At 41.4% G+C, this 24,417-nt stretch overlaps 1 protein-coding gene across 13 annotated transcripts in view; it reads left to right on the forward strand.

Annotated features, from left to right (window-relative positions):
* MLLT3 (MLLT3 super elongation complex subunit) overlaps positions 1 to 24,417 on the forward strand; it is a 387,733-nt gene that overhangs the window by 351,416 nt on the left and 11,900 nt on the right. For all 13 annotated transcript variants that reach the window (XM_077475204.1, XM_077475207.1, XM_077475203.1 and 10 more), the window contains 2 exons: positions 4,846 to 4,917; positions 12,975 to 13,046. In XM_077475204.1, coding sequence (XP_077331330.1) covers positions 4,846 to 4,917; positions 12,975 to 13,046 — 144 coding nt within the window. The remainder of the gene's footprint in view (positions 1 to 4,845; positions 4,918 to 12,974; positions 13,047 to 24,417) is intronic.

The raw sequence follows: 24,417 nt of genomic DNA on the forward strand, positions 1-24,417 counted from the left end.
CCGTCCCGAGACTCCGTCCGGTCCCGTCCCGTCCCGAGCCGAGCCGAGCCTCCGTCCGGTCCCGTCCCAGGATCACCGCTCTTCGTCGGCGCCCATTTTCCTGTTCAAATGCCGCGCCTCCCTGTCTGTGATAGGCGGAACACAATTTCCCAGCAGTCTGTGTTCCGCCTATCACGGCCATCCTTTCATCCTCGTCCGTAGTACGAGGATGAGCGGATGTCCGTGATAGGCGGAACACAGGCTGCTGGGAAATTCAGTGTTCCGCCTATCACAGGCGAAGGCGGAGCCGGAGGCGCGGCTTTTGAATTAGAATAGAATGGCCGCTGTCTGTCTGCTCGACACGCTGATCGAGCAGGCAGACAGCGATGACTCGAGTATAAGCCGAGGGGGGCACTTTCAGCCTCAAAAAAGAGGCTGAAAATCTCGGCTTATACTCGAGTATATACGGTATATGAAAATTAGGCATTGCTGCTAGTTGAATCAAGCTCAAAAGATTTGATTGTTTCAGATACATGGCAACTATTTTAAAAGCTGAAATCTGGTATGTAAAAATGGCAGAAGAGAATGCACTGGGTTTTCTTTGTCTCTTCCTCTGTCTGCTCTGCATTTTACCACTTGTTATATAAGGTAAATTGACAGAAATAACGCTTCGGCCTTAGTGTTTAGCCACAGTTATTGACATATATGCTTAGCTGTTGGAGGAAAGAAATCATATATGGGAGATTTTGGAAGGCTGCACAGTTTCCTGCCTAGCAACTAGGATTCATTGTGCTGTAAGACTGACATCAAACAGGGCAGGCAGGAGTAAAATGCTCAGAGATCAACTCAGCACTGCTGAATGGACAGGCTATAGGTGCCAGACCCTGGAATTCATTCGTATGAATGGGCTACTTTATTTTTCTTATGCACTAAATTGATATGTATGAAAACATCAGAAAGTGGATGTATCTTAATTTTCTAATCCGTCTTCTCCCTATTGACTTCTCTGAATGAGTTATAATTTTCATATTTGGCCTGTACTTTCATTTCTTCATACATTTTAGGGGGCAAAAGAATTGGGTGCAAAGTCTACTAGTAACTCTTTCATGACATTCTAGTGTAGCTTTGAGGCCCACTTCTAGAAAACAGAGCAGTTTCTGTATCTTATTGAGAAAGAGAATGACTTACTAAAGCAAATAGGCTGTTCACTTTGCAAGGCAATCTGCTCCAGAGCTTAACATTTTTTTTTTTGATTATATTCTTTGCACAGTTAAACTTTACCAGGTTCACTAAATGCTAGGGAAAATTCTCTTGCAGAGTGCAACTTCCCTTGCAAAGTGAACAGGCTATTTGCCTTTAGTAAGCCAACCCCATATTGTTCAGCTGTGCAGTGCTTCTGAAACAAATAACTTCACAGCACTAAGCCTAGGGTAATATATAGGATGTTAAATTGTTTCCACATCTTAAAGGAGTTGGAAAGGCAGCCTTTTTTATGGTAATGCATTAAGATAAAAAGCCTTCTGTGTGCAGCAGCCATCCCAGCACTCCTGTACCTGAGCCCCATCTCTGTCAAGTGATGTCCACGAGTACCTCGGCTGTCCCACTCTCCCCCTCCAGATTTGCTGAGACACTGCAGCAGTGCCATTGGCAACTGCAGCTCTCAATCAAAGTCAGTTAGCCAATCAGGAGAGAGAGGGGTGGGCCGAATGGCAGCTCAGTGTCTGAATGGAGACATGGAGCTGCAGCTCAGTTCGGGTGCCCCCATAGCAAGCTGCTTGCTGTAGGGCCACTGGACAGAAGGGAGGGGCCAGCAGCAGTTAAGAGGGACCCGAGAATTGGAGGCTCCAGACTGCTCTGTGCAAATCCACTGCACAGAGCAGGTAAATATAACATGTTTATTATTATTTTTGTTTTAGTATACGACACTTTACAATTACTTTCAACTTTATTACTCTGGGATTTTGGCAGCTATATTTAGCTGAATTCAAATAAGGACACTAGTACCTTTTTTTAGCACCTCTGCTTAATTTGAGGAGCTCCCTATATACAGTATCTCACAAAAGTAAATACACCCCTTACATTTTTGTAGATATTTTATTGTAGCTTTTCATTTGACAACACTGAAGAAATAACACTTTTCTGCAATGTAAAGTAATGAGTGTACATCTTGTATAACAGTGTAAATGTGCTGCCACCTCAAAATAACTCAACACACAGCCATTAGTGTTTAAACCTCTGGCAAATAAAGTATACCCCTAAGTGAAAACGTCCAAATTGGGCCCAAAGTTGTCAATATTTTGTGTGACCACTATTCTTTTCAGCACTGCCTTAACCCTCTTGGGCATGGAGTTCACCAGAGCTTCACGGGTTGCCACTGGAGTCCTCTTCTACTCCTCCATGATGACATCACGGAGCTGGTGGATGTTGGAGACCTTGCGCTCCTCCACCTTCAATTTGAGGATACCCCAAAGATGCTCAATAAGGTTTAGGTCTGGAGACATACTTGGCCAGTCCATCACCTTTACCCTCAGCTTCCTTAGCAAGGTAGCCCAGTCTCCACAAGAAAGGGGATCATGCTCTGCTTCAGTATGTCACAGTACATGTTGGAATTCATGGGTCCCTCAATGAACTGCAGCTTCACAGTGGCGGCAGCACTCATGCAGCCCCAGACCATGACACTCCCACCACCATGCTTGACTGTGGGAAATACACACTTGTCTTTGTACTCCTCCCCTGGTTTCTGCCACACACGCTAGACACCATCTGATCCAAATAAGTTTATTTTGGTCTCAGACCACAGGATATGGTTCCAGTAATCCAGGTCCTTAGTCTGCTTGTCTTCAGCAAACTGTTTGTGGGCTTTCTTGTGCATTATCTTTAGAAGAGGCTTCCTTCTGGGACAACAGCCATGCAGACCAATTTGATGCAGTATGGTCTGAGCATTGACAGGCTGACTCCCACCCCTTCAACCTCTGCAGCAATGCTGGCAGCATTTATACATCTATTTCCCAAAGACAACCTCTCGATATGACACTGAGCACGTGTACTCAACTTCTTTGTTCGACCATGTTGAGGCCTTTTCTGAGTGGAACCTGTCCTGTTATACCGCTGTATGGTCTTGGCCACCGTGCTGCAGCTCCGTTTCAGGGTCTTGGCAATCTTCTTATAGCCTAGGCCATCTTTTTGTAGAGCAACAATTCCTTTTTTTAGATCCTCTGAGAGTTCTTGGCCATGAGGTGCCATGTTGAGCTTCCAGTGACCAGTGTGTAACACACCTTTTCCCCATTTACACCTGAGACCTTGTAACAATAACGAGTCACATGACACCGGGGAGGGAAAATGGCTAATTGGGCCCAATTTTGACATTTTCACTTCGAGGTGTACTCACTTTTGTTGCCAGCGGTATAGACATTAATGACTGCGTGTTGAGTTATTTTGAGGGGGACAGCAAATTTACACTGTTATACAAGCTGTACACTCACTTGCCGGTAGAAAAAATATGCATTTGTTATTTTTTTTGTTAGGCATCTGTAAAGCATTTCAACTTGGTCAGCATCATAATTCCTGCAGACTGTCCGTGTAGCTGTTTGCCCATACCTCCAATATGGACAGGCAGTTACTCTGACAGAAAGACTCCATGAACTACCAGAGCTATCAATAGCGCCCTGCTAGTTCATTGAACTACAATAGATGGCGGTACTTGTAGTTTTCACATTCACAGAACACTGTAAATGAATGATGCAGCCATTTTTTTAGATTGACAACCAGTGGGGGGAGAAAATCCTTTGCTTGCTGTCAAAACGTGATTGGGGTGGGGGGGCCTGTGCATCTGTAACATCTTACAACCTAAATATGGGTGTAACATGGTGAACGTATCCTTTAAGTATACATGTTTCTTTATTTAATAGCAAATGTACAGCATTGTCAGTGTTGCCAACCTCCCGCAGCATTTTTTAATGACAAAACATGTAAGTCAACACAGCATGAAAAATTATCAGCCCCTGATATTTATAGGCAGTTGTAAAAAATCAGATTTTTACAAACTGTCAGTAAATTTACTGGCGTTTGGCAACCCTGCTTTGTGTACAGTATGGGATTAGCAACACAGGTTTCTTCCTAGGCACAAACAAGCTAATATGAAGACAAGCACAGCTGCTGCCAGCACTTTACTAGTACTGTTGGTTTATTACATTTGATGAAAATGAAAGGTGTACTTTAAAGAAATCGAATTTGTAATCTGGAATATGTGAAAAACTCTTCCAAATTCAATTTGATTTTTTTGTCCTGCTCCGCTTTATTGCCATGGCATACTTCAGACGTGTAAATAGTCTGCCTGTATACATAAAAATACAGAATGTTTTCAGGATAAACGTTATCCAGAATAAAATGGTAAACAAAGGGCACTATAACCTGTTACACTTAAGGTTTCAGTAAAGTGCTCTATTATGAACAGTGTCTCTTCTTTCTGAATCTCATGTCCTGCTCTTATTTGTCAAGATGTCACTTGTTACTTTACAGTAGGCTGCAAATTCCGCCAAGCCTGGCTGAAACCATAAAGTGCAAGACCAGAGGTCAAGAGCTTTTATCAGTCTCACCAGAGGTCAGACTGGGAATTTACAGCTTATGTATATTTACCTTTTTTATGTGTATCTAGCCATATTTCATCACCCTAGGCTTCACGCATCTGTCAGGGGCTACACATACTTGTATGCACCTTTTGTGCAACCTCTAATTACTATTCTTAATACAGAATAATGACAGCACTGCCTGGAGTCTCGCATTTGTAGCATGGGATGTGTTTAAACTGACAATTCACTGTGTTTCTTACGAAGGTGATTTACTTTTTTATTGGTGTCTGGCTTGTAGATCCTGGAAGTAAAGAGTCCGATTAAACAGAGCAAGTCAGAAAAACAAGTAAAAAACGGAGACTGCGATAAGGTAAATATATTTTTGACGTTTGTGTCTACAGTTTTATTGGAGATAATTCCTACAAAGTTTCATAGTGCTTTTTTGTGATCCATGTACCTACAGTCATGGCCAAAAATATTGGTACCTCTGCATTTCTGTCAAATAGTGCACCACTTCACACAGAAAAAAGTAGAGAAACAAAAAGCCAAATGTGGAACATTCCACACAAAACACCAACAATGGACTGGACAAAATGATTGGCACCTTCTCAAAATGTTAAAATATAATTGTATTCCAAGCTTGTGATGCTCCTGTAATTTGTAATTCAGCTCACCTGTATAAATTAACAGGTGCTGACAATATAGAAATCACACCAACAACCAGGTAAAATGGTGAAAAATTGACTCTGTGTGCCACACAGAGCATGGAGAACAGAAAGTGCAGCAAAGAATTATCTGAGGATTAGAGAACAAAATTGTGGAAAAGCATGGACAATCTCAAGGTAACAAGTCCATCTCCATAGATCTTAATGTTCCTGTGTCCACTGTGCAAAACATTGTCAAGAAGTTTACAGCCCATGGCACTGTTGCTAATCTCCCTGTACGTGGAAGAAAGAGAAAAATTGATCAGAGTTTGCCAAAACGTACCTGAGGAAGCCAAAATCCTTTTGGGAAAATGTGCTGTGGACAGACGAAACAAAATTTCAGCATTTTGTTAAAGCCCATCATTCTACTGTTTTCAGAAAAAGAAATGAGGCCTTTGAAGAAAAGAATACATTCCCTACAGTAAAACATGGTGGAGATTCACTGATGATTTGGTTTTGCTTAACTCCTTCAGTCACTGGATGTCTTGACCGTTTGCATAGCATTATGAAATGTGAAGACTACCAAAGAATTCTGGGGTTCAATATAGGACCCAGTGTCAGAAAGTTGGGTCTCCGTCAGAGGTCATGGGTCTTACAGCAGGACACTGACTCAAAGCACACGTCAAAAAGCACCCAGAAATGATTTAAGAAAAAGCTCTGAAGAGTACTGAACTAACCAGCAATGAGTCCACTTCTAAATCCCATAGAGCACCTGTGGAGAGATCTCAAAACAGCATTTGGGAAAAGGAATCCTTCAAATCTGAGAGGCCTGGAGCAGTTGTCGAAAGAAGAGTGGTCCAAAAGTCCGGTAGAGAGGTGTAAGATACTCATTGATGGTTAATGGAAGCAATTGATTTCAGTTATTTTTTCCATCATTTTGGGGTGTGCTACCAAATATTAAATTGAGGGTAGCAAAAAATTTCCAGTCCTTTTTTGGAGTTTTGCGTGGAATGTGTTAGATTTTCGATTTTTAATTTTTTTTTACCACTTTTTTGTGTCCTACCAGTACAAACAAAAGAAATAAACATGAGAATGCTTAAACATTTGTAATTGCAACAATTTTCTGGTAAAAGTGGTACATTATCTGACAGAAATGCCGGGTGCCAATATTTTTGTCCATGACTGGTATATGTTTTTATTGAAGGGTGTGCTGCTCAGCTCTTCTAAGTGCATGCGAGGGGCACGGAGGAAGGAAGGAACAAAGGCAACTTTGTGGGTACATTCATAAAATCACAGTGCTTGGGTGTAGGTTTTAATTGAGTGGCTTTCTTCCAAATTGATCCTACTGTTTTTGTAAGATTGTGGTAGGCATAGGTATTAGACTGTAAGCTCTTTCAGTGCTACTGCTTTTAGTCTCCATATCTTTACATCCAGGGGTCTAGTCCATTCTGTCCATGTGCCAGAGCATGAACTTTTAGCTATCATTGCGTATGCATCCCTCACAATGGCCATGCACACAGGCCTAGGTAGTATTTAAAGTTTCCCTTATGGTGTCTGGTGATGTGACTTTTTGCCAGCTACTTTGTAAGTGAGACTGTAACTTTCTTATGAGACTGTCTAACCTGTCCATATTGCTGACTCTGCTTGTTGCCAGTTACTCTTGCCTGCCCCTTGCCTTGCCTCTACCTGAACACCGGCATGCCTCAACCTCTGCCTGGACAATGACTAACCCAGCCTGCCACTTACCATGACACCAACCTACCCAGCCTGACACTTAGTTAGACCTCTGACTGGCCTCCGGCTCAGCCAGCCTTCAACCTACCTCCTCCTTTGTTTGGGGATCGATTACCCCATCCAGACAGCGGGGCTTTGACCTCTGCCTGAACCTTGACTATTCTTGTTTACTGCATGCCCATGACATCGTTTGCAGTATCCCCATTCATGCTGGCGGGTTGCACACAGGAAGAGGTGCACATTGTGCCTTGCCACGAGTGTATATCCAGTGTGCCATGCCGCAAGTGTACATCCGATGCTTGGATAGCAAAAAACACAGAGATGACACCAAATATTGCGTCAGCTATCAAGAGTATATGGGAGGAAGACAAACAACAATGAAGTGTCAGCTGTGGTAAAGTACCCAAGCCATGCACAGTACCCATAAGCACTAGACATTACATTCTATTGCCTTCATAGTTACATAGTAGGTGAGGTTGCAAAAAGACACAAGTCCATCAAATCCAACCTTTGATGTGTGCGATTATATGTCAGTATTACATTGTATAACCCTGAATGTTGTGGTCGTTCGGCTACTTATCTTACAGTTTCCTGAAACTACTGATACTCCCCGCTGATACCACCACCCGTGGAAGGGAGTTCCACATCCTTGCCGCTCTTACAGTAAAGAACCCTCTACTTAGTCTTGGGTTAAACCTCTTTTCTTCAAATTTTACTGAGTGGCCACCTGTCTTGTTAAACTCCCTTCCATGAAAAAGAGAATAAGTTCAGTGCTCGCAACCTTTCCTCATAACTCATATCCTCCAAACCCTTTATCTTACCCTTTTCTGAGAACTGGTGCCCAAAACTGAACAGCATACTTTAGGTGTGGCCGGACCAGAGTCTTGTAGAGCGACTGAGCCTATCATCTACTAGGACCCCCAGGTCCTTTTCCATCCTTGATTCCCCCAGAGGGCCTCCCACTGTATAGATTGCATTCATATGGCTTGAGGATAAACACCGTTTTGGTTACTGAAGCCCCCCCCATCTTCACATACTTTGTAACCAGATGTCCTTCCTCATTCTTTATGGGGCCAATATGGTCTGTCCTCCTTTTTACTGTTTACATACTTAAAGAATTTTGTGGGATTATTTTTGCTTTCCTCCGCTATGTATCTTTCGTGTTCTATCGTAGCCGTCCAAATTGCACCCTTACATTTCTTGTTGCATTCTTTATAAAGTCTAAATGCTGATGATGATCCCTCAACCCCGTATTTTTTGAAAGCCTTCTCCTTTGAGTTTTTATGCATTTTTACTTTGAAGTAAGCCATCCAGGACTTTTGTTCGCTCTTTTAAATTTATTACCCAATGGGATGCATTGGCTAATGCCCTTATTTAATATGCTCTTAAAGCAAACCCATCTCTCCTCTGTGTTCTTTGTTCCTAAGATTTTATCTTAATTTATGCTTTCTAGCAAGGTTCGTAGTTTAGGGAAGTTGGCTCTCTTGAAATTCGGTGTCTTTGTATTCCCCTTAAGTTTCCTATTTGTGTGATGCTAATTGACCTGTGATCACTGTTTCCTAAATTGCCGTATTTCCACATGTGATCAGGTCTGTATTATTGGTAATCAGTATATTCAGTAATGTTTTATTTCTAGTTGGTGCGTCTACCATCTGAACCATGAAATTGTCCCGCAAGACATTTAGGAACTGGTGAGCCTTAGACGAATGTGTAGTTCCCTCCGCCCAGTCTATGTCTGGATAATTAAAATCTACCATTATAACACTTCCCATCCTTGCTGCTAATCCAAATTGTGATAGGAGATCCGTCTCAACCTTCCTCCTTCTGTCATTTACTCTTCACCCATCCTCATCTGCATAGTCTCTGACTGCTAGTCTTAAGCTAACCAATTCATTGCTTCCGTTGCTCCCATCGATGTGGCGGATGTCACTCCACTTCTTAATGTACATTAATATGCACTGATCATGATGAACTAACAACAAATGTACACATGGCTTTCCAAAATATACGTATCTGTACTTATACTTAGTCCCATTTCACACCGAGGGCATTTTGCAGGTGCTACAACATTAAAAATAGCACCCGCAATCCGCCCTCAAATAGCTGCTCCATTGTCTCCAGTTTAAAAGCCTGAGGGCTTTCACGCTGGAGCAGTGCCCTGGCAGGACGTCGGAAAAACTTTATGCCGGCAGCTTCTTTGGAGCCGGGAAGGAGTGGTGTGTTTACCGCTCCTCCACCGCTGCTCCCCATTGAAATCAGTGTGGCAGCACGGCTATACCACCGGAAAAACGTTGCAATTGAGGGCGGTTTTAACTTTCTCGGCTGCTAGCTGGGATTAAAAGCACCCCGCTATCAGCCGAAATGCTCCGCAAATCCAACTGTCAAACAACACCACTAAAAATAGCGGAGTTTTACCGCCGCTTCATTGATTGGAATATGCAACTGGACTTTATGGGAAATAATTATCCATCAGTATTTGGATGTCCTAGTGAATTTAGTGACATTCATCATGTCTTCCATCACTGTCCTTAGTGGCATACCCCAGTGAGAATTTCCCTGCAGCCACCATTCCGTTGTATGGTTCAAGATATATCCTTCCACACATTGCATATTATGCACTTCCCACTCCACGTGAATGTCTTGATACCTCTCTTTCCCAGTGTTAGAAGAAGAGTATCACCATCCTTCCAACATTATCGGGGCTATGCACAGACCAGATGCCATATGATTATACATTTTGGTTATAAAATGGTCCATTCATGCGATAATTATGGCCTGACATACGGTTAGTACATTAGTACCAGGCGTCTGGACGTTCCTTGGTTTTAATGTGTTAGCACTGTTATGTTCTATGTATATCCTTGTCTGTTGTCTTTGACAAAGCACTTATTGAGGTATTGTCACAATATAGGTGATACTGAGAAGCTGCACACCAAGAGAGTAGCACATTGTTTTTTTTTTTTTTACTTCATTTCAATAAAATGAACTTTTTTCCAGATACTACTTCAGTACTATCCTTTGTTACCCATAGTAACCACTATGCTTTCCCAATGACTGTCTTGGAGATAACCCCCCCCCCCTTTTTTGTTTAAAGTTTATGGTTATGGCGACAACACCTTACATGGTGAGTGGTAGAGAAGTATATTAATCAAGTGGACTTGTTATACCAGTTGTTTTTTTTGCCTTGGTTGATGCCTCAACCACTGCCTGAACTGACAGACAGTAGTGTCGCTACCCTGTTTTTTGATCATAGTCAGTACTGCTCTTGTTATACCTCGGTGGTCCTGACCTGGTGACATCTTGTAGCAAAGTAGCCTAGAGGTCACTAGTGTCACTGACTCATCTCTTGTGGGGTGGTCTGGTGAAGACCGAGGTACAACTTAAGATCTGCATCTTGCATGAGCCTGCCCCACCTACTATCGGGTAAAGTCATAACAATTACATAAAAAGTGTTGTGACTTGGTGCCCCTTTAATACTGCTGCCCTATTCATTGACCTACATGTTTCTCATGGTTAGTCTTAATGACTGACATCCTAAGGAAAGTCACTTGTTTGCATAGAGAGCTCAAGGTATCCTAAGGCTTGGTTCACACTGCTGTGATGCAAAGACTTGTGTGAATCCAGCACGGGTTCCTGCATAGCATGTCACCCGCAGGCAGTTCACACTCCCCCATGTGAACCGCTGCGGGTGTGAATAGAAAGTTAATGACACCCCCAGATTGGTTTGCATATTGCTGTGCGAACTGGCAATTCGGACAGGAATTGGATTGCATGGGTGTGAACAATGCTGAACCAAGATTTAAAAAAAAATAGCTTCTGCACTGCAAGGGGTCATGTTGCCATCTTTCTAATGACAAGAAGTGTAAAAAAAAAAAAAATGCAGCACTGCTATCTAAAAAATAAAACTTTCAGCAATATAATACTCTGTGAATCACTACACCCTACCAAGTCAAATATATCACACAGTTTGTGAATAAATAAATCCATAAATCTGGAAAAGTCAATCATGCTCAATAAAAAAATAAATAAAAAAAAACACAAAAATCCTCTGAAAAGTTCTCTTTTCCACTGTGGATGTAAAAACATGCCAACTTCCCCACATGCACTCCTCCTTTGATCAGAGACTCACCCTGTATATGTAACCCATGTTAATATCAAATAGGTCACGCTGTATAAGTTTAAGAGGCATGGCCCATATCAGCAGATAACACATGGAGAACCTATCATTTCTGGTCCTGACCCAGAGAGTAATAGAGACAACACATGCTGTAAAATCCTTACCTTTAAAAAACATTCTTAAAAATACACTTGCAGAATAAGCCCCTGTACACACGGTCGGAGATTTCCACAACCAAATCCGTCTGATTTTGCCCGTCGGATTTTGTCCATCGGATCTTGTCCGAAACTGTTGCATACACACGGTCGGACAAAGTTGGCAAAAAATCCGATCTTTCAGAACGTGATGACGTAATTTCGTTAGGATGGGACTACATTCAGGCTAGTAGCCAATAGCTTTGATGTAGGAATTTGATCTGAGCATGCGTGACACTTGGTCCGATCAAAATTCTCTACACATGATCGGAATATGTCCGACCGGCCCAGTTGGTCGGGAAATATTTCCAACATGTTGGAAAATTGGGTCCGACGGAATCAGTCCGATGCATACCACACACAGTCGGATTATCTGACGACACGGTCCGATAGGACACATTCCGACGAATTCTCCGACCGTGAGTACAAGGGCTAAGTGTTCCAACCTTGCTCCTCATGCTCACAAAGCACATACAATCCTTCCTGTTCCACCCGGGACTTCTGTACGATTCTAAAGCTGATTTCCAGTGTATGGTTAAGCCAGCCATAGGTTCCTGTTGAACTGACCGAGAATCAAACCATGTATGGGCAGGCTGAATGTTTCCAAGTTGATCGATCAACATTGGTACAGCCAACCTGATGGATTTGACTTGCTATTCTCACTAATGGTTGTTATAGTCACTAACAATAATCACTGTGCTCTCCCAGCGGATATGGCTTTCCCCGCCAGAAAAACACAATGGCTTGGCAGGAGGGATTCCCCTGTCAACACTGTCAGTTTCATCTATGGCCAGCCGTACTCTACAGAATCCATCTGAGAAGATCACAGGAGTCTTTGAAATCTCACAAGATTAAGCTCCTGTAATGTGCTAACATGTCATCTACCAAAACTTGGAGTACCCTGGAATCTCGTAATAAGGATTGTAAGATCACCCTTAGTTAAAATAGGTATATTTACTAACTTTGTATTTCCCCACAAGGTTTGTGTTTAACTTTTTACAGCATTTGACATGGAAATGGAGACCTAAGCACTTACGTATTTCGCATGCCTAATTTATTTATTTATTTATTTCTTCCTATGGTTGCTTTTATTTCCAACTCTTAAATTGGTCACTTCCCTGGTTCCTCTTTTTGGGTGTCTCTATTACATTACAAGGTCCCCTGGACCCACCTTATTTTGGGTGTTCCCAGCACACTCCCTACTGACCCTGCAGAGGAGTCTCCCCACAGTGCCTTTGTCTTCAGAAAGAAATGGCCCTTGGTTGAAAGCCTCCTCTCACCTCCAAGCTAATTGATTGACAGCAGCTTGACTGCATTTAAGTGATGAAAACAGTATATGACCTACTTGACAGGAATTTGGGAGTTTGGAGAGGCAGCATTGAGTGCTGGACTGAGCAGCTTTGTAACATAGGAACGGTAAAGGCTTGGACATATAAATAAACTTTTTTTGGGGAAATATTGTTTAGTAAATCTGAATGTATTTTATGCAAAAAACTGTTTATTACTACTTTAAGTATTCATAATTGTAAATATTTTATCTTATTTGCCTTGTTCTCTTGCATTTTTTCTGTGTCTTAAAGCATCCTTTGTGCTCAGTAAAAAACCCAAACCAACTATCTTACTGATGTATAAATGTTAATTAAAATTCTTGCCTGTGTGCTTGTCTTGGTGTTCTCCATTTCCCTGCTGTTTTATCTGAGCCACATGAGTAGTATTTAAAATTGTTCTCTTTTTCCAGGCATACCTAGATGAGTTAGTTGAGCTCCACAGGCGATTAATGACTTTAAGAGAAAGACACATACTTCAGCAGGTAAGTCAAAGTCTATGCGGGAATGCTGATGACAGAAAAGCAGGTGCATCACTGTTCTTACTACCATGCTGCAGCATAAAGCTGAGGTGACCATATCTCTAATATCTCAATACAGGAATAAAAAGGAGTAAACTAAATAACGTGATTTATAGTAATTGGTAGTATTTAAGCACTGAGATATTATGTAAAGTAGAAGCATAAATAATAATAATTATAATAATGTTTGAGGTTCACTGAGTAGAATACGTACCTGGTGTATGAGACTGTCACACTGGCCATTTCTGGTTTATGGATATGGTATGTTCCTGGAATATACAGTATCTCTCAAAAGTGAGTACACCCCTCACATTTTTGTAAATATTTTATTCTATCTTTTCATGTGACAACACTGAAGAAATTACACTTTGCTACAATGTAAAGTAGTGAGTGTACAGTTTGTATAACAGTGTCAATTTGCTGCCCCCTCAAAATAACTCAACACACAGCCATTAATGTCTAAACCGCTGGCAAGAAAAGTGAGTACACCCCTAAGTGAAAATGTCCACATTGGGCCCAATTATCTATTTTCCCTCGCTGGTGTCATGTGACTCAATAGTGTTATAAGGTCTCAGGTGTGAATGGGGAGCAGGTGTGTTAAATTTGGTGTTCTCTCTCACTCTCCCATACTGGTCACTGGAAGTTCAACATGGCACCTCATGGCAAAAAACTCTCTGAGGATCTGAAAAAAAGAATTATTGCTCTACATGGTTTAGGCTATAAGAAGATTGGCAAGACCCTGAAACTGAGCTGCAGCAGGGTGGTCAAGACCATACAGCGGTTCGATAGGGCAGGTTCCACTCAGAACAGGCCTCGCCATGGTTGACCAAAGAAGTTGAGTGCATGTTTTCAGCGTCATATCCAGAGATTTTCTTTGGGAAATAGATGCATGAGTGCTGCCAGCATTGCTGCAGAGGTTGAAGGGATGGGGGGGGGGGGGGTCAGCCTGTCAGTGCTAAGACCATACACCGCACACTGCATCAAATTGGTCTGCATGTCGTCCCAGAAGGAAGCCTCTTCTAAAGATGGTGCACAAGAAAGCCTGCATACAGTTTGTTGAAGACAAGCAGACTAAGGACATGGATTACTGGAACCATTTCCTGTGGTCTGATGACCACAAAATAGACTTATTTTGTTCAGATGGTGTCAAGCATGTGTGGCGGAAACCAGGTGAGGAGTACAAAGACAAGTGTGTATTTCCCATAGTCAAGCATGGTGGTGGGAGTTTCATGGTCTGGGGCTGCATGAGTGCTGCTAGCACTGGGGAGCTAAAGTTCATTGAGGGAATTATGAATGCCAACATGTACTGTGACATACTGAAGCAGAGCATGATCCCCTCCCATCGGAGACTGGGCCGCAGGGCAGTATTCCAACTTGATAACGACCCCAAACACACCTCCAAGATGACCACTGCCTTTGTAAAGAAGCTGAGGGTAAAGGTGATGGACTGGCCAGGCATGTCTCCAGACCTAAACCCTATTGAGCATCTGTGGGGCATCCTCAAATGGAAAGGTGGAGGAGCGCAAGGTCTCCAACATCCACCAGCTCCATGATGTCGTCATGGAGCAGTGGAAGAGGACTCCAGTGGCAACCTGTGAAGCACTGGTGAACTCCAGGCCCAAGAGGGTTAAGGCAGTGCTGGAAAATAATGGCGGCCACACAAAATATTGATACTTTGGGCCCAATTTGGACATTTTCACTTAGGGGTGTACTCACTTTTGTTGCCAGCGGTTTAGTCATTAGTGGCTGTGTTTTGAGTTGTTTTGAGGGGACAGAAAATGTACACTGTTATACAAGCTGTACACTCACTACTTTACATTTTAGCAAAGTGTTATTTCTTCAGTGTTGTCACATGAAAAGATATAATAAACTATTTACACAAATGTTAGGGTTCTCACTTTTGTGAGATACTGTAAAGGCATGGAATGCTATGAGAATGGTAAATTACAGATGTATAGGCATCTCTGTTTCTTAATTGTGAAAATAGTCAAAGTGTTTGTTACCCTAAAAAAAAAAAATGTATCCTGTTCCTTTAAAGCATTAGCAGCAGCACAGTGCTTCTGCTGTCTAATTTGGCCCCCTGTATCACCTGGCTGATCCTGCCTGGTTCTGTCCCACCCTCCTGTAAATTGACCATAGTTTATCATGGCTGCTGAGCCCTGACACTGTAGTCAGTTTTTTGTCCCTCCTGCTGCTAATACAATTATATTATGATGATGAAGATGATCTGGGTGGAGGCACCGGCATCTTCAATAAGGGAATCAGGAAGTGAAGCCTTGCGGCTTCACAGCCTGGTTCCCTACTGCGCATGTGCGGCCAAACACTGTGCGTTCTGACTGATCCCTGCTGTCTTCTGGGACCTGTGTGTCTCCCAGAAGACAGTGGAAGGGGACGGAGGAGGGGCCGGGCATGACGTAGATCAATGCGGTTTCTGCAGTGCTCTTTTACCGGAAGTGGGAGCAAATATCTTTATTAGACATGTATCTGCTCCCCCCTCTCCCCTGAAAGGTGCCAAACGTGACATCGGAGGAGGGAAGGAACCAGATAAGCAGAAGTTCCATTTTTGGATGGAACTCCTCTTTAAGAACTCACATTTTCCAACACCCATGATCCCCCTTGCTGTTATCGTGTAGCAGTCAGAGTGCTACATTTTTACTAGGTCATTGCTGATTTTTAAAGATGTGCTAAAGGTGTTTTATGTTCGACACAACATTGCTTTGCTGAGGATCTTTTGAACAATAAGCTAGTAGAAATATGCATAAATCAAGCTCACCAGGTGCTGTTAAAAGCCTTTGGGGATAGAAGTACAGATTGCTTGTTGACAGACAGAGAGAAAATCCCTTCCCACTAGCCTGTAGACACAAGTTTATACGGTTGTTTCCAGATTACAGTCATTCAGAACCAAAGTAAACTAATGGCACATGTAGACTTAACGAGCTGTATCATGACAAAGCATGTATTAAAACAGTATATTGTTCTATTTTTGCTTAAGGGAAATGATTTGTCTCGACGCAGTATTACAGTATTAACCCCCCCATAATATATTGCAGGCTACCCCTCATTAGATGTGGTGACTGCATTTGTTTTCTTTTTTTAAGGCTTTTTTCCTTTTGTTTTCATATGGTGATCTGGACAATAACACACCACCTGTCTTAGTGTCACCACTCTGGATGAAGGAGCATAGGAGGCACCTTTGGACAGCAGCACTGTCAGTCTGGGAGGAAGGGAGTGTTAGATGTACTAGCACATTTAGATACACCAACAAATTGATGCCAGACTCCATCTAATGCTTTATAAGCAGTTGCTGCAAACTGTTTTTTTTTGGGGGGGGGGGGCGGATAAAGGTTTTTCATGAATAAATTAAAGCTGATCTGTTTAATCACCCCTTCCAGTGTTAAACTGATTGTTTCATCCATGTAAACTGGTCAGTTCTGTTGGAGAGCTTGTGCTTTTGAAAAACCACTGACTTATTGGCTGGATCACTAGACTTCTCACCAGTTTTTTTCTTTTTAGATAACGATATTACATAAATAAAAGCTGTCTGTAAGCACCCCTGTAAGTGGTAAATAGTTTGTCTCAAACGGCTATATCTGCAGAACAGCTTGTTCATTTGAAAAAAAAAAAAAAGCAGCCTGAGTTTTGTGTTGGGGATGATGCTATAAATACATTAGCAGAGTGCTGAACTATTTAACAAATAGAGCTGAAAGTTTTTACCTATGTGGAGAGGGCCGTGTGCCTTTCCTCCAATCAGCTGTCTTGGCTGTATGCCCAGGCTTCACTGCAGTACTGAACAGGAAGAGAACATCTCCTAACAGAATCTGAACTTTCTAAAGAATATATAAAGCTGAAGACAGCAGATATACATGCAAAACTTATGTAGGGAGATTTGTTTAATCTCTATGTATCATCTGAGGCTTCACTTCACTGGTTATCTGAAAGGGTTTATATCCACTTTAACCACTTAAGCCCCGGACCATTTTGCTGGCCAAAGACTAGAGCACTTTTTGCGGTTCGGCACTGCATCACATTAACTGACAATTGCGTGGTTGTGCGACGTGGCTCCCAAACAAAATTGACGTCCTTTTTTTCCCACAAATAGAGCTTTCTTTTGGTAGTATTTGATCACCTCGTTTTTTTTTTTTTTTTTGCGCTATAAACAAAAAAATTGTCAATTTTGAAAAAAAGGCATTATTTTTTACTTTTTGCTATAATAAATATCCTCCAAAAATATATTAAAAAAATGTTTTCCTCAACTTAGGCCGATACGTATTCTAAACGTCCCCCCCACCCCTCCCGCCACCCTCCGGTGCTTCTACCGACTCACCGCTTCCATCGGTGAGTCAGTCACAGGATCCGCCGGCCCCGGATGGTATCATAGAGATTTCTGGGGGACCAGATGGTCCTCGGAGTCTCTATGATCGTTCGGAGGCCGGGCGCGATGTTATGACATCACGCCCGGCCTCTGCATTCAAAATAACGGCGCCGCCTTGGCTGGGAAGCCAGGATCGTTTTTTTTTTATTATTTTTTTTTATTTTAGGCTTCCCAGCCTAGAGGTGAGATGTGGGGTCTTATTGACCCCATATCTCACTGTAAATAGGTCCGATCATGCCATATTCCTATTACAAGGGATGTTTACATTCCTTGTAATAGGAATAAAAGTAATCACATTTTTTTACTTTATTTTTAAAGTGTCAAACTAAAAAAAGTACAGCGCCCCTGTCCCCGTGAGCTCATACGCAGAAGCGAACGCATACGTAAGTCCTGCCCACATATGAAAATGGTGTTCAAACCACACATGTGAGGTATTGCCGCGAATGTTAGAGCGAGAGCAATAATTCTAGCCCTAGACCTCCTCTCTCACCCAAAACATGTAACCAGTAAAAAAAGTAAAGCTTCGCCTATGGGGATTTTTAAATACCAAAGTTTGGCGCCATTCCACGAGCGTGTGCATTTTTGAAGCGTAGCATGTTTGGTATCTAGTTACTCGGCGTATCTTCCTCTTTCACATTATGCTAACTTTTACTGTTTTTTTTTTTTAAAGCAGAAAAATTGCTGCGCAAATTCCGTGCGAGATAAAAAGTTGCAACAACCGCCGTTGTATTCTCTAGGGTCTTTGCTAAAAAAAAACATATATAATGTTTGGGGGTTCTATGTCATTTTCTAGCAAAAAATTATGAATTTTACATGTGGGAGAGAAATGTCAGAATTGGCCTGGATGCGAAGTGGTTAAAGGAAGCAAGTCACTTTAAAGAAAAAAGACCTGGCTTATATTAGTTAGGCGTTTGATTTAACAATTCTCCACATTTATACCACCCACATTTGAAAAATGTGTTCTTATCAGAGTGTAGACCAGTGGTGGTCGATTTACTTGTTATAAGGGGTCTCAAGTGCGGACCCTGACCTCACCAAGGGGTACACATGATGTTTAGTAAATGCAAGTCTGCAGAAAGCTGTCAGATGGAGGACATTCAACAGAAGATGGTCAAAGACTGCAAAAATTCTATAGGAATTGGAGACTGGGAACATGTTTTAGAAGACATAGACTGGTAGAGATCACAGCTTTTACAGTCAGAACATTCACCTTTGTGTTCTTTAAAGTCCTGTTAAAGATGTAATTGTGCCACATTTCATATCTCTTTCAGAAAGATGGATTATAAAAGATCAGAGGAAAAATAAAAACAAAAGGAATGATTGAATATGATAAAAAAAAAGGAAGAATAATGTAGAAAGAAATAAACCAAACCATTTACTAGCTACTCTAAAGTATGTTTTTCTTTCATTGGCCTGGGTGACCACCAAAAGACAGAGTGACCACTGTCTGCAGGGGCCATGAGGGGCACATAGGAAGGCTCCTTTCGAATCCCCTGCTGTGGTGAGCAGACTGGCTGCTTGTACAGAGCAGATACGGGCATAGCCCAGAGTGGCGCTCTCTGTGGGCAGCCGGAGGTAAGCAGACCGGCTGTCCTGACTGCCCTCTGATCCAGCCAGCCCCTTCCTTTTTTTTTAAATCTGATCGGACCCAAAGGTAGCCTGGTATAAACAGGCACAAGTTTACATCCGACTGCCCATAAAAGAGAATGTAAGGTCCAATCGGGTCTGGCTGAAAAATGGACAGCCGGACCCAATCTGACCTCTCATGTGAAAGGGCTGTGAATGTAAATCGGCTGTAGCAAACTACCCAAGAAAATAGATGCGTTTCCAATACGTTTGTAAATATTATAAAGTTAAAACTATACTAAAACTATATTTAAAACTATAGCCAAAGCATTTTTAAATTTGAATAGAGCAAAAGGGTTAGATCTGTCAGGTTTTTATTGTTGATACTACATTCGGAAGAATCTCCCCAGCACAGATAGCAAGACCAGTACTTGTGTTTAATACAGTGTAAACTAATAAAACTTTTACCATTTTTTTATTTTATTTCTGTGTTCTTTCCTGTTCGCTACAACAGTGAGTAAAATCTCTCCAACAGGGACACAGAAAACACTACTCCTCAAATCTTTTATTTTAAAAAACTATATTTGGGCTTAATAGCGTCAAATTGTTTTTTGTTTTTTTTATTGTTTTAGTATTTTCTGTGGATTATTATTTTAGAGCTGTTTACAGAGTATGTACTGTAGATGCAGTTATATCGAACCTTCATAATGTCCCTACCTCCTCGTACAAACAGGCAGTTTGAAAATAAAGCCAGTCACCCTGCTTTTAGATTGTGGGAGGATACCTATGCTAACATATGGAAAAAAAAAACATAAAAACCCCATGGATATAGGGACCCAGATTTGATTCCAAAGCTTTAAGGCAAGAATGCTAATTAATTAGCTTACATGCTGCTAAATTTTAACTGTACTCTAGTTGTAAAATATGTTAATGGAATTGTACATGTTAACTGAGCGTTTCAAAAGAGTGTTTTTCCTCTGATATACAAATGTTTTATGGTTAAAGGATAAGTTCACCTTTCTAAAAAAAAAAAAAAAAAAAATAATGCATGCACATTTTTTACAGGTAAAAAAAAATCAATTCATTTTTTTAAGGAGCCTGTAAAGGATTGCACCCGCATTCAGCAGATCACAGGTGCAACCTCAGGCTCCTGCAGACTGTGTAGCTTTCTTCCCAGTACCTCATGCGGGCAGTCAATTACTGAATGACGGGAAGCATTAATGAACTACCTAGAGCGTTTACCAGTGCCCTGGTAGTTCATCGAGAACTACAAGCTGACAGCCGCAAAGGCTGTCGGTACTTGAAGTTCATTTACAGAACTCTGTGAAGGAAGGACGCTGACATGTGGGTGGAGACGCACACGACCGCGTTTTTAAAATTGTGACCGTCAGTGCAGGGAGAAGATCTCTGGTCCACTGTCACAATTAGAAGGGGGATTTCAGAGAGGCTGCAGGAGCAAAAACATGTTACTTGTTCCACCCTAAAAGCAGGTGGAAAATGTAATACGTTTCCAAAGGTGAACTTATCCTTTAAAGCAAAAGGTGCGTGATTGGTAGTCTCTATCAGAGGCTTTGTCAGTTTGTCAATTTTGTACAGTATATCTGTGTGCCTTCCAGTAGACTCAAACACAACTTTTTGTAAAATCATATTAGGGGAAGGAATGCCTGGTGAAGTGTACAAATATGTTCCTGCAGAGTCATAGTAAATTTAGTTGTTGGCTAACTGATGAACCACACAGTTGAGGTATTTTAGGCTAGCACTGTAATGTATGTCTACCAATTGTTTGCCAATAAATATTAGTAAGTCATTTTAAATAGAGGGGTTCAAGAGTGAAAACTACAACTGTTCAGCTGAATGAGTGAACTTGCAAATACCATCTTCCTTTCTAAATAGGTGGTAATTAAAAGAAGAGACAAGCAGCTACAATATTCAATTCCAGGGTGTTATATCAAGGGTTTATTGCCCACATAGAAGAATAGATGATTTTTCCAGAATGTGTGGTGTGCACATGGTTTTCCCACTTAATGAGTGTCTTAGATCTAGCTTTCTCCTTGACATTTTGTTGTCAGGTTATTTTTTGTCTTTAGAACTAGAAAATGCTTTCCTTTTTTCTATAGAAGAAGATTGCATATATTTGTGTATACAGACTGGACTTAATTAGGAGCCATGTGCACAATTTGTAAGTTACCTTGTGAAGGACCACCACTTTCATGTTTGACATTGTGACTGTAGCTTCTTTAAATGATCAAAGACTTTGGTCCACAAGGAGTTTGAAAAACATTTCAGCATAACGAAGAATTAGAGGGAAAAAATCTCTTTGTATGGCGTTTTGTATACTTCTGTTGTATTAGTATTAAAGTAAGCCTGTCACAAACCTAACCAATTTAGTGTGATTTTATAATGAAGACATGTATAAGCAGAGGTAGACATTGAGATAGAATTTTATTTCTACTACCATGTGAGAAATCTGATTGTAACATGCTGAGTTCTCCTAAAAATACTAGTTGCATGGTTGCAGTTCTGACCCTTTTGCTTCAGTATTTAGTTATTTTAGATATGTGGTTGGGAGCACCTAGTAAAAATTGTCATATTGCTTTTAAATCTCTTGAAAACATTTGTCAACCACTTCAGCCCCGGCAGGTTTTACCCCCTTCCTGACTAGGCCATTTTTTGCCAGACGGCACTGCGTTATTTTAACTGACGCTGTACCCAAAATCTAATTTTTGTACATTTTTCCCCCACAAATGGAGCTTTCTTTTTGTGGTATTTGATCACCTCTTTGTGCTATAAACAAAAAAAAGAGCGACAATTTTGAAAAAAATGTTTTACTTTCTGCTATAAAACATATCCAAAAAAATAAATCTACTGTCTTCATCAGTTTAGGCTAATATGTATTCTACTATAAGTGTATATTGATTGGTTTGCGCAAAAGTTATAGCTTCTACAAAATAAGGGATATATTTATGGCCTTTTTTTTTTTTCTTGTAATGGCGTTGATCAGTGATTTTTAGCGAGATTGCTGCGGACAGATCTGACACCTAACGGACACTTTTGACACATTTTTGGGAACCAGTGACGTTATTACAGTGATTGGTGCTAAAAATATGCACTGACACTGTTTATTTTTTATATACTCTTTATTTATTTTCTCACTTACAAATCATCATGTATATATTACACTTACATTCATTATTTTAATACCAATACTCATGTACCCCTCCCCCAAAAAAAAAAAAAAAAAAAAAAAAAAAAGGGTGAGCCCAGCCCCCAATCCCCCGCATCACTCCCCTCCTACCTCTCCTTCCCTACTCAGCCATGTGTGTTGCTCTTTTTCCAAGAATGCTCCCCATTGTTGCCATTTGCTTACATGTTTTTGGCCTAAGTCCCCCAGTCTTTGCATGGATTCCTCCATTACCCTTATATGTTCTACTTTCCGGGTCCACTCTGCTACTGTCGGTACCTGCACGGACTTCCAATGACACGGAATCAGGGATTTGGCCACATTCAGTAAGACTGGAGTCATTGTGCCTCTGTATTGCCCGATCCCTTTCTTTGTATCATGGAACAGGCATTCCCATGGAGAATTTCCCACCATTTCCCCTGTCACTAAAAATATCAATTCTCTTATTTGTTCCCAAAAAGGGGTTATTTTGGGGCAATCCCACCATATGTGCTTAAAAGAGCCCAGTCCCCCACATTCCCTCCAGCATAACTTCTGGTTATCCTCACTGAACCTCTGTATTCTCTGTGGCGTCCAATGCCACCTCGCTATTAATTTAAAGGACATTTCGATCGTCTGCATATCTTTTGCCAGGGAGTAAGTCATTTTGATTATTTTGCTCCTCTGCTCCTGACTTCTCAAGGGCCCTATTTCTTCCTCCCATTTCCTTAAGTAGTCTGGAAGCTCCACGTCTCCTTCTTGCTTTAATATTTTATATATTTTAGAAATCCTTTTCTGTAGACATTGTGGTTCTTTAAATAATTTTTCTAGTGGGTAAAGTTGTGTCTTTCCTCTTAATGGTTGTGGTAAACCTTGTACAAAGTGCACCATTTGCGTGTATCTCCAGTAGTCAAGTGGCTTACACCCCCATTCTTGTGAAATTTCCCTAAAAGTGCTTATCCTATTCCCTTTCATTACTTCTAAAAGTGTTATGTCTTCCCTTTTTGCCCACCTACTAAAATATAAGCGTTCTTCTTTCCCTGGGGGGAAATAATTTGTGTCCAAAAGTGACATTAAAGGTGAGTTGAAGTGCCACTTGTGTCTTTTATTTATTTTATCCCAAATTTTTAACGTGTGCCTAGTTAAAGTGCAAGTGCTCGTCCCTAAATCCCTATATTGAGGGGGGATCCATATCATTTTAGCTAACTCTGTGTTGCTTAGTGTAACTTCCAAATCTACCCAGCTCTTCCCTTGTTTGTTATGACACCAGTCCGCTACCCTTGAAGTTATTATCGCCTCATAGTATTTAGTGAGATCTGGTAGAGCTACCCCTCCCCTCTCTTTCTCCTTCACTAAGACACTATAGGCTATTCTCGGCCTCTTTCGAGCCCATATAAACGACAAGATCATTGATTTGACCTTTCCCAGGTAGCTTACGGGCAAGGGGATAGGGATCATTTGGAGCGTATACATTACTAATGGTAGTATAAATATCTTTATTGTATTTATCCTCCCCATCCACGTGAGAGCTTTATATCTCATTTTATTTAACTTATCCTTAATTTTATTCAATAGAGGTAGATAGTTCGCCCCATAGAGGTTACCCATTTGTGACGTCAACTTTATGCCCAGGTAGGACAACTCTCCTTTGCACCATTTAAATGGTAACTGGGAGCTTAGCGCTGTCTGTTCGGCCTGCGTTAAGTTTATGTTTAAAATTTCCGATTTAGTCGCATTTATTTTAAAGTTTGAAAAGTGGCCAAACTGTTCAAACTCTTTAAGGAGGGGTGGGATTGTTGTAATTGGATTAACCATGTACACCAGTACATCATCCGCAAATGCAGAGATTTTATATTCCTTCCCACCAACCCGAAGGCCCCGTATGTCATGGTTCCTCCTTATTGCGACCAGCAGTGGTTCCAAAGCGATCACAAACATGATCGGTGAAAGGGGGCATCCCTGCCTCGTCCCATTAAACAATTGTAGGGGGCGAGACAGGGATCCGTTTACTCTGATTCTCGCTGTTGGTTGCCAATATAGGGATTTAATCCATCTCAGCATCTTTTCTCCTAGTCCTAGATATTCTAATACCCTATCCATAAACTCCCACTCCACTCTGTCGAAGGCCTTTTCGGCATCTACTGACAGCAGTACTGTGGGAGTCTTTCTCCTGGTAGCTTCCTGAATTAATGCTATGGACTTTATAGAGTTATCTCTCCCTTCTCGCCCCTGGACAA

The sequence above is a fragment of the Lithobates pipiens genome, unplaced genomic scaffold (assembly GCF_037356315.1).
Source record: "Lithobates pipiens isolate NorthernLeopardFrog02 unplaced genomic scaffold, aLitPip1_a1.2 Scaffold_13, whole genome shotgun sequence".
Lineage (NCBI taxonomy): Eukaryota > Metazoa > Chordata > Amphibia > Anura > Ranidae > Lithobates > Lithobates pipiens.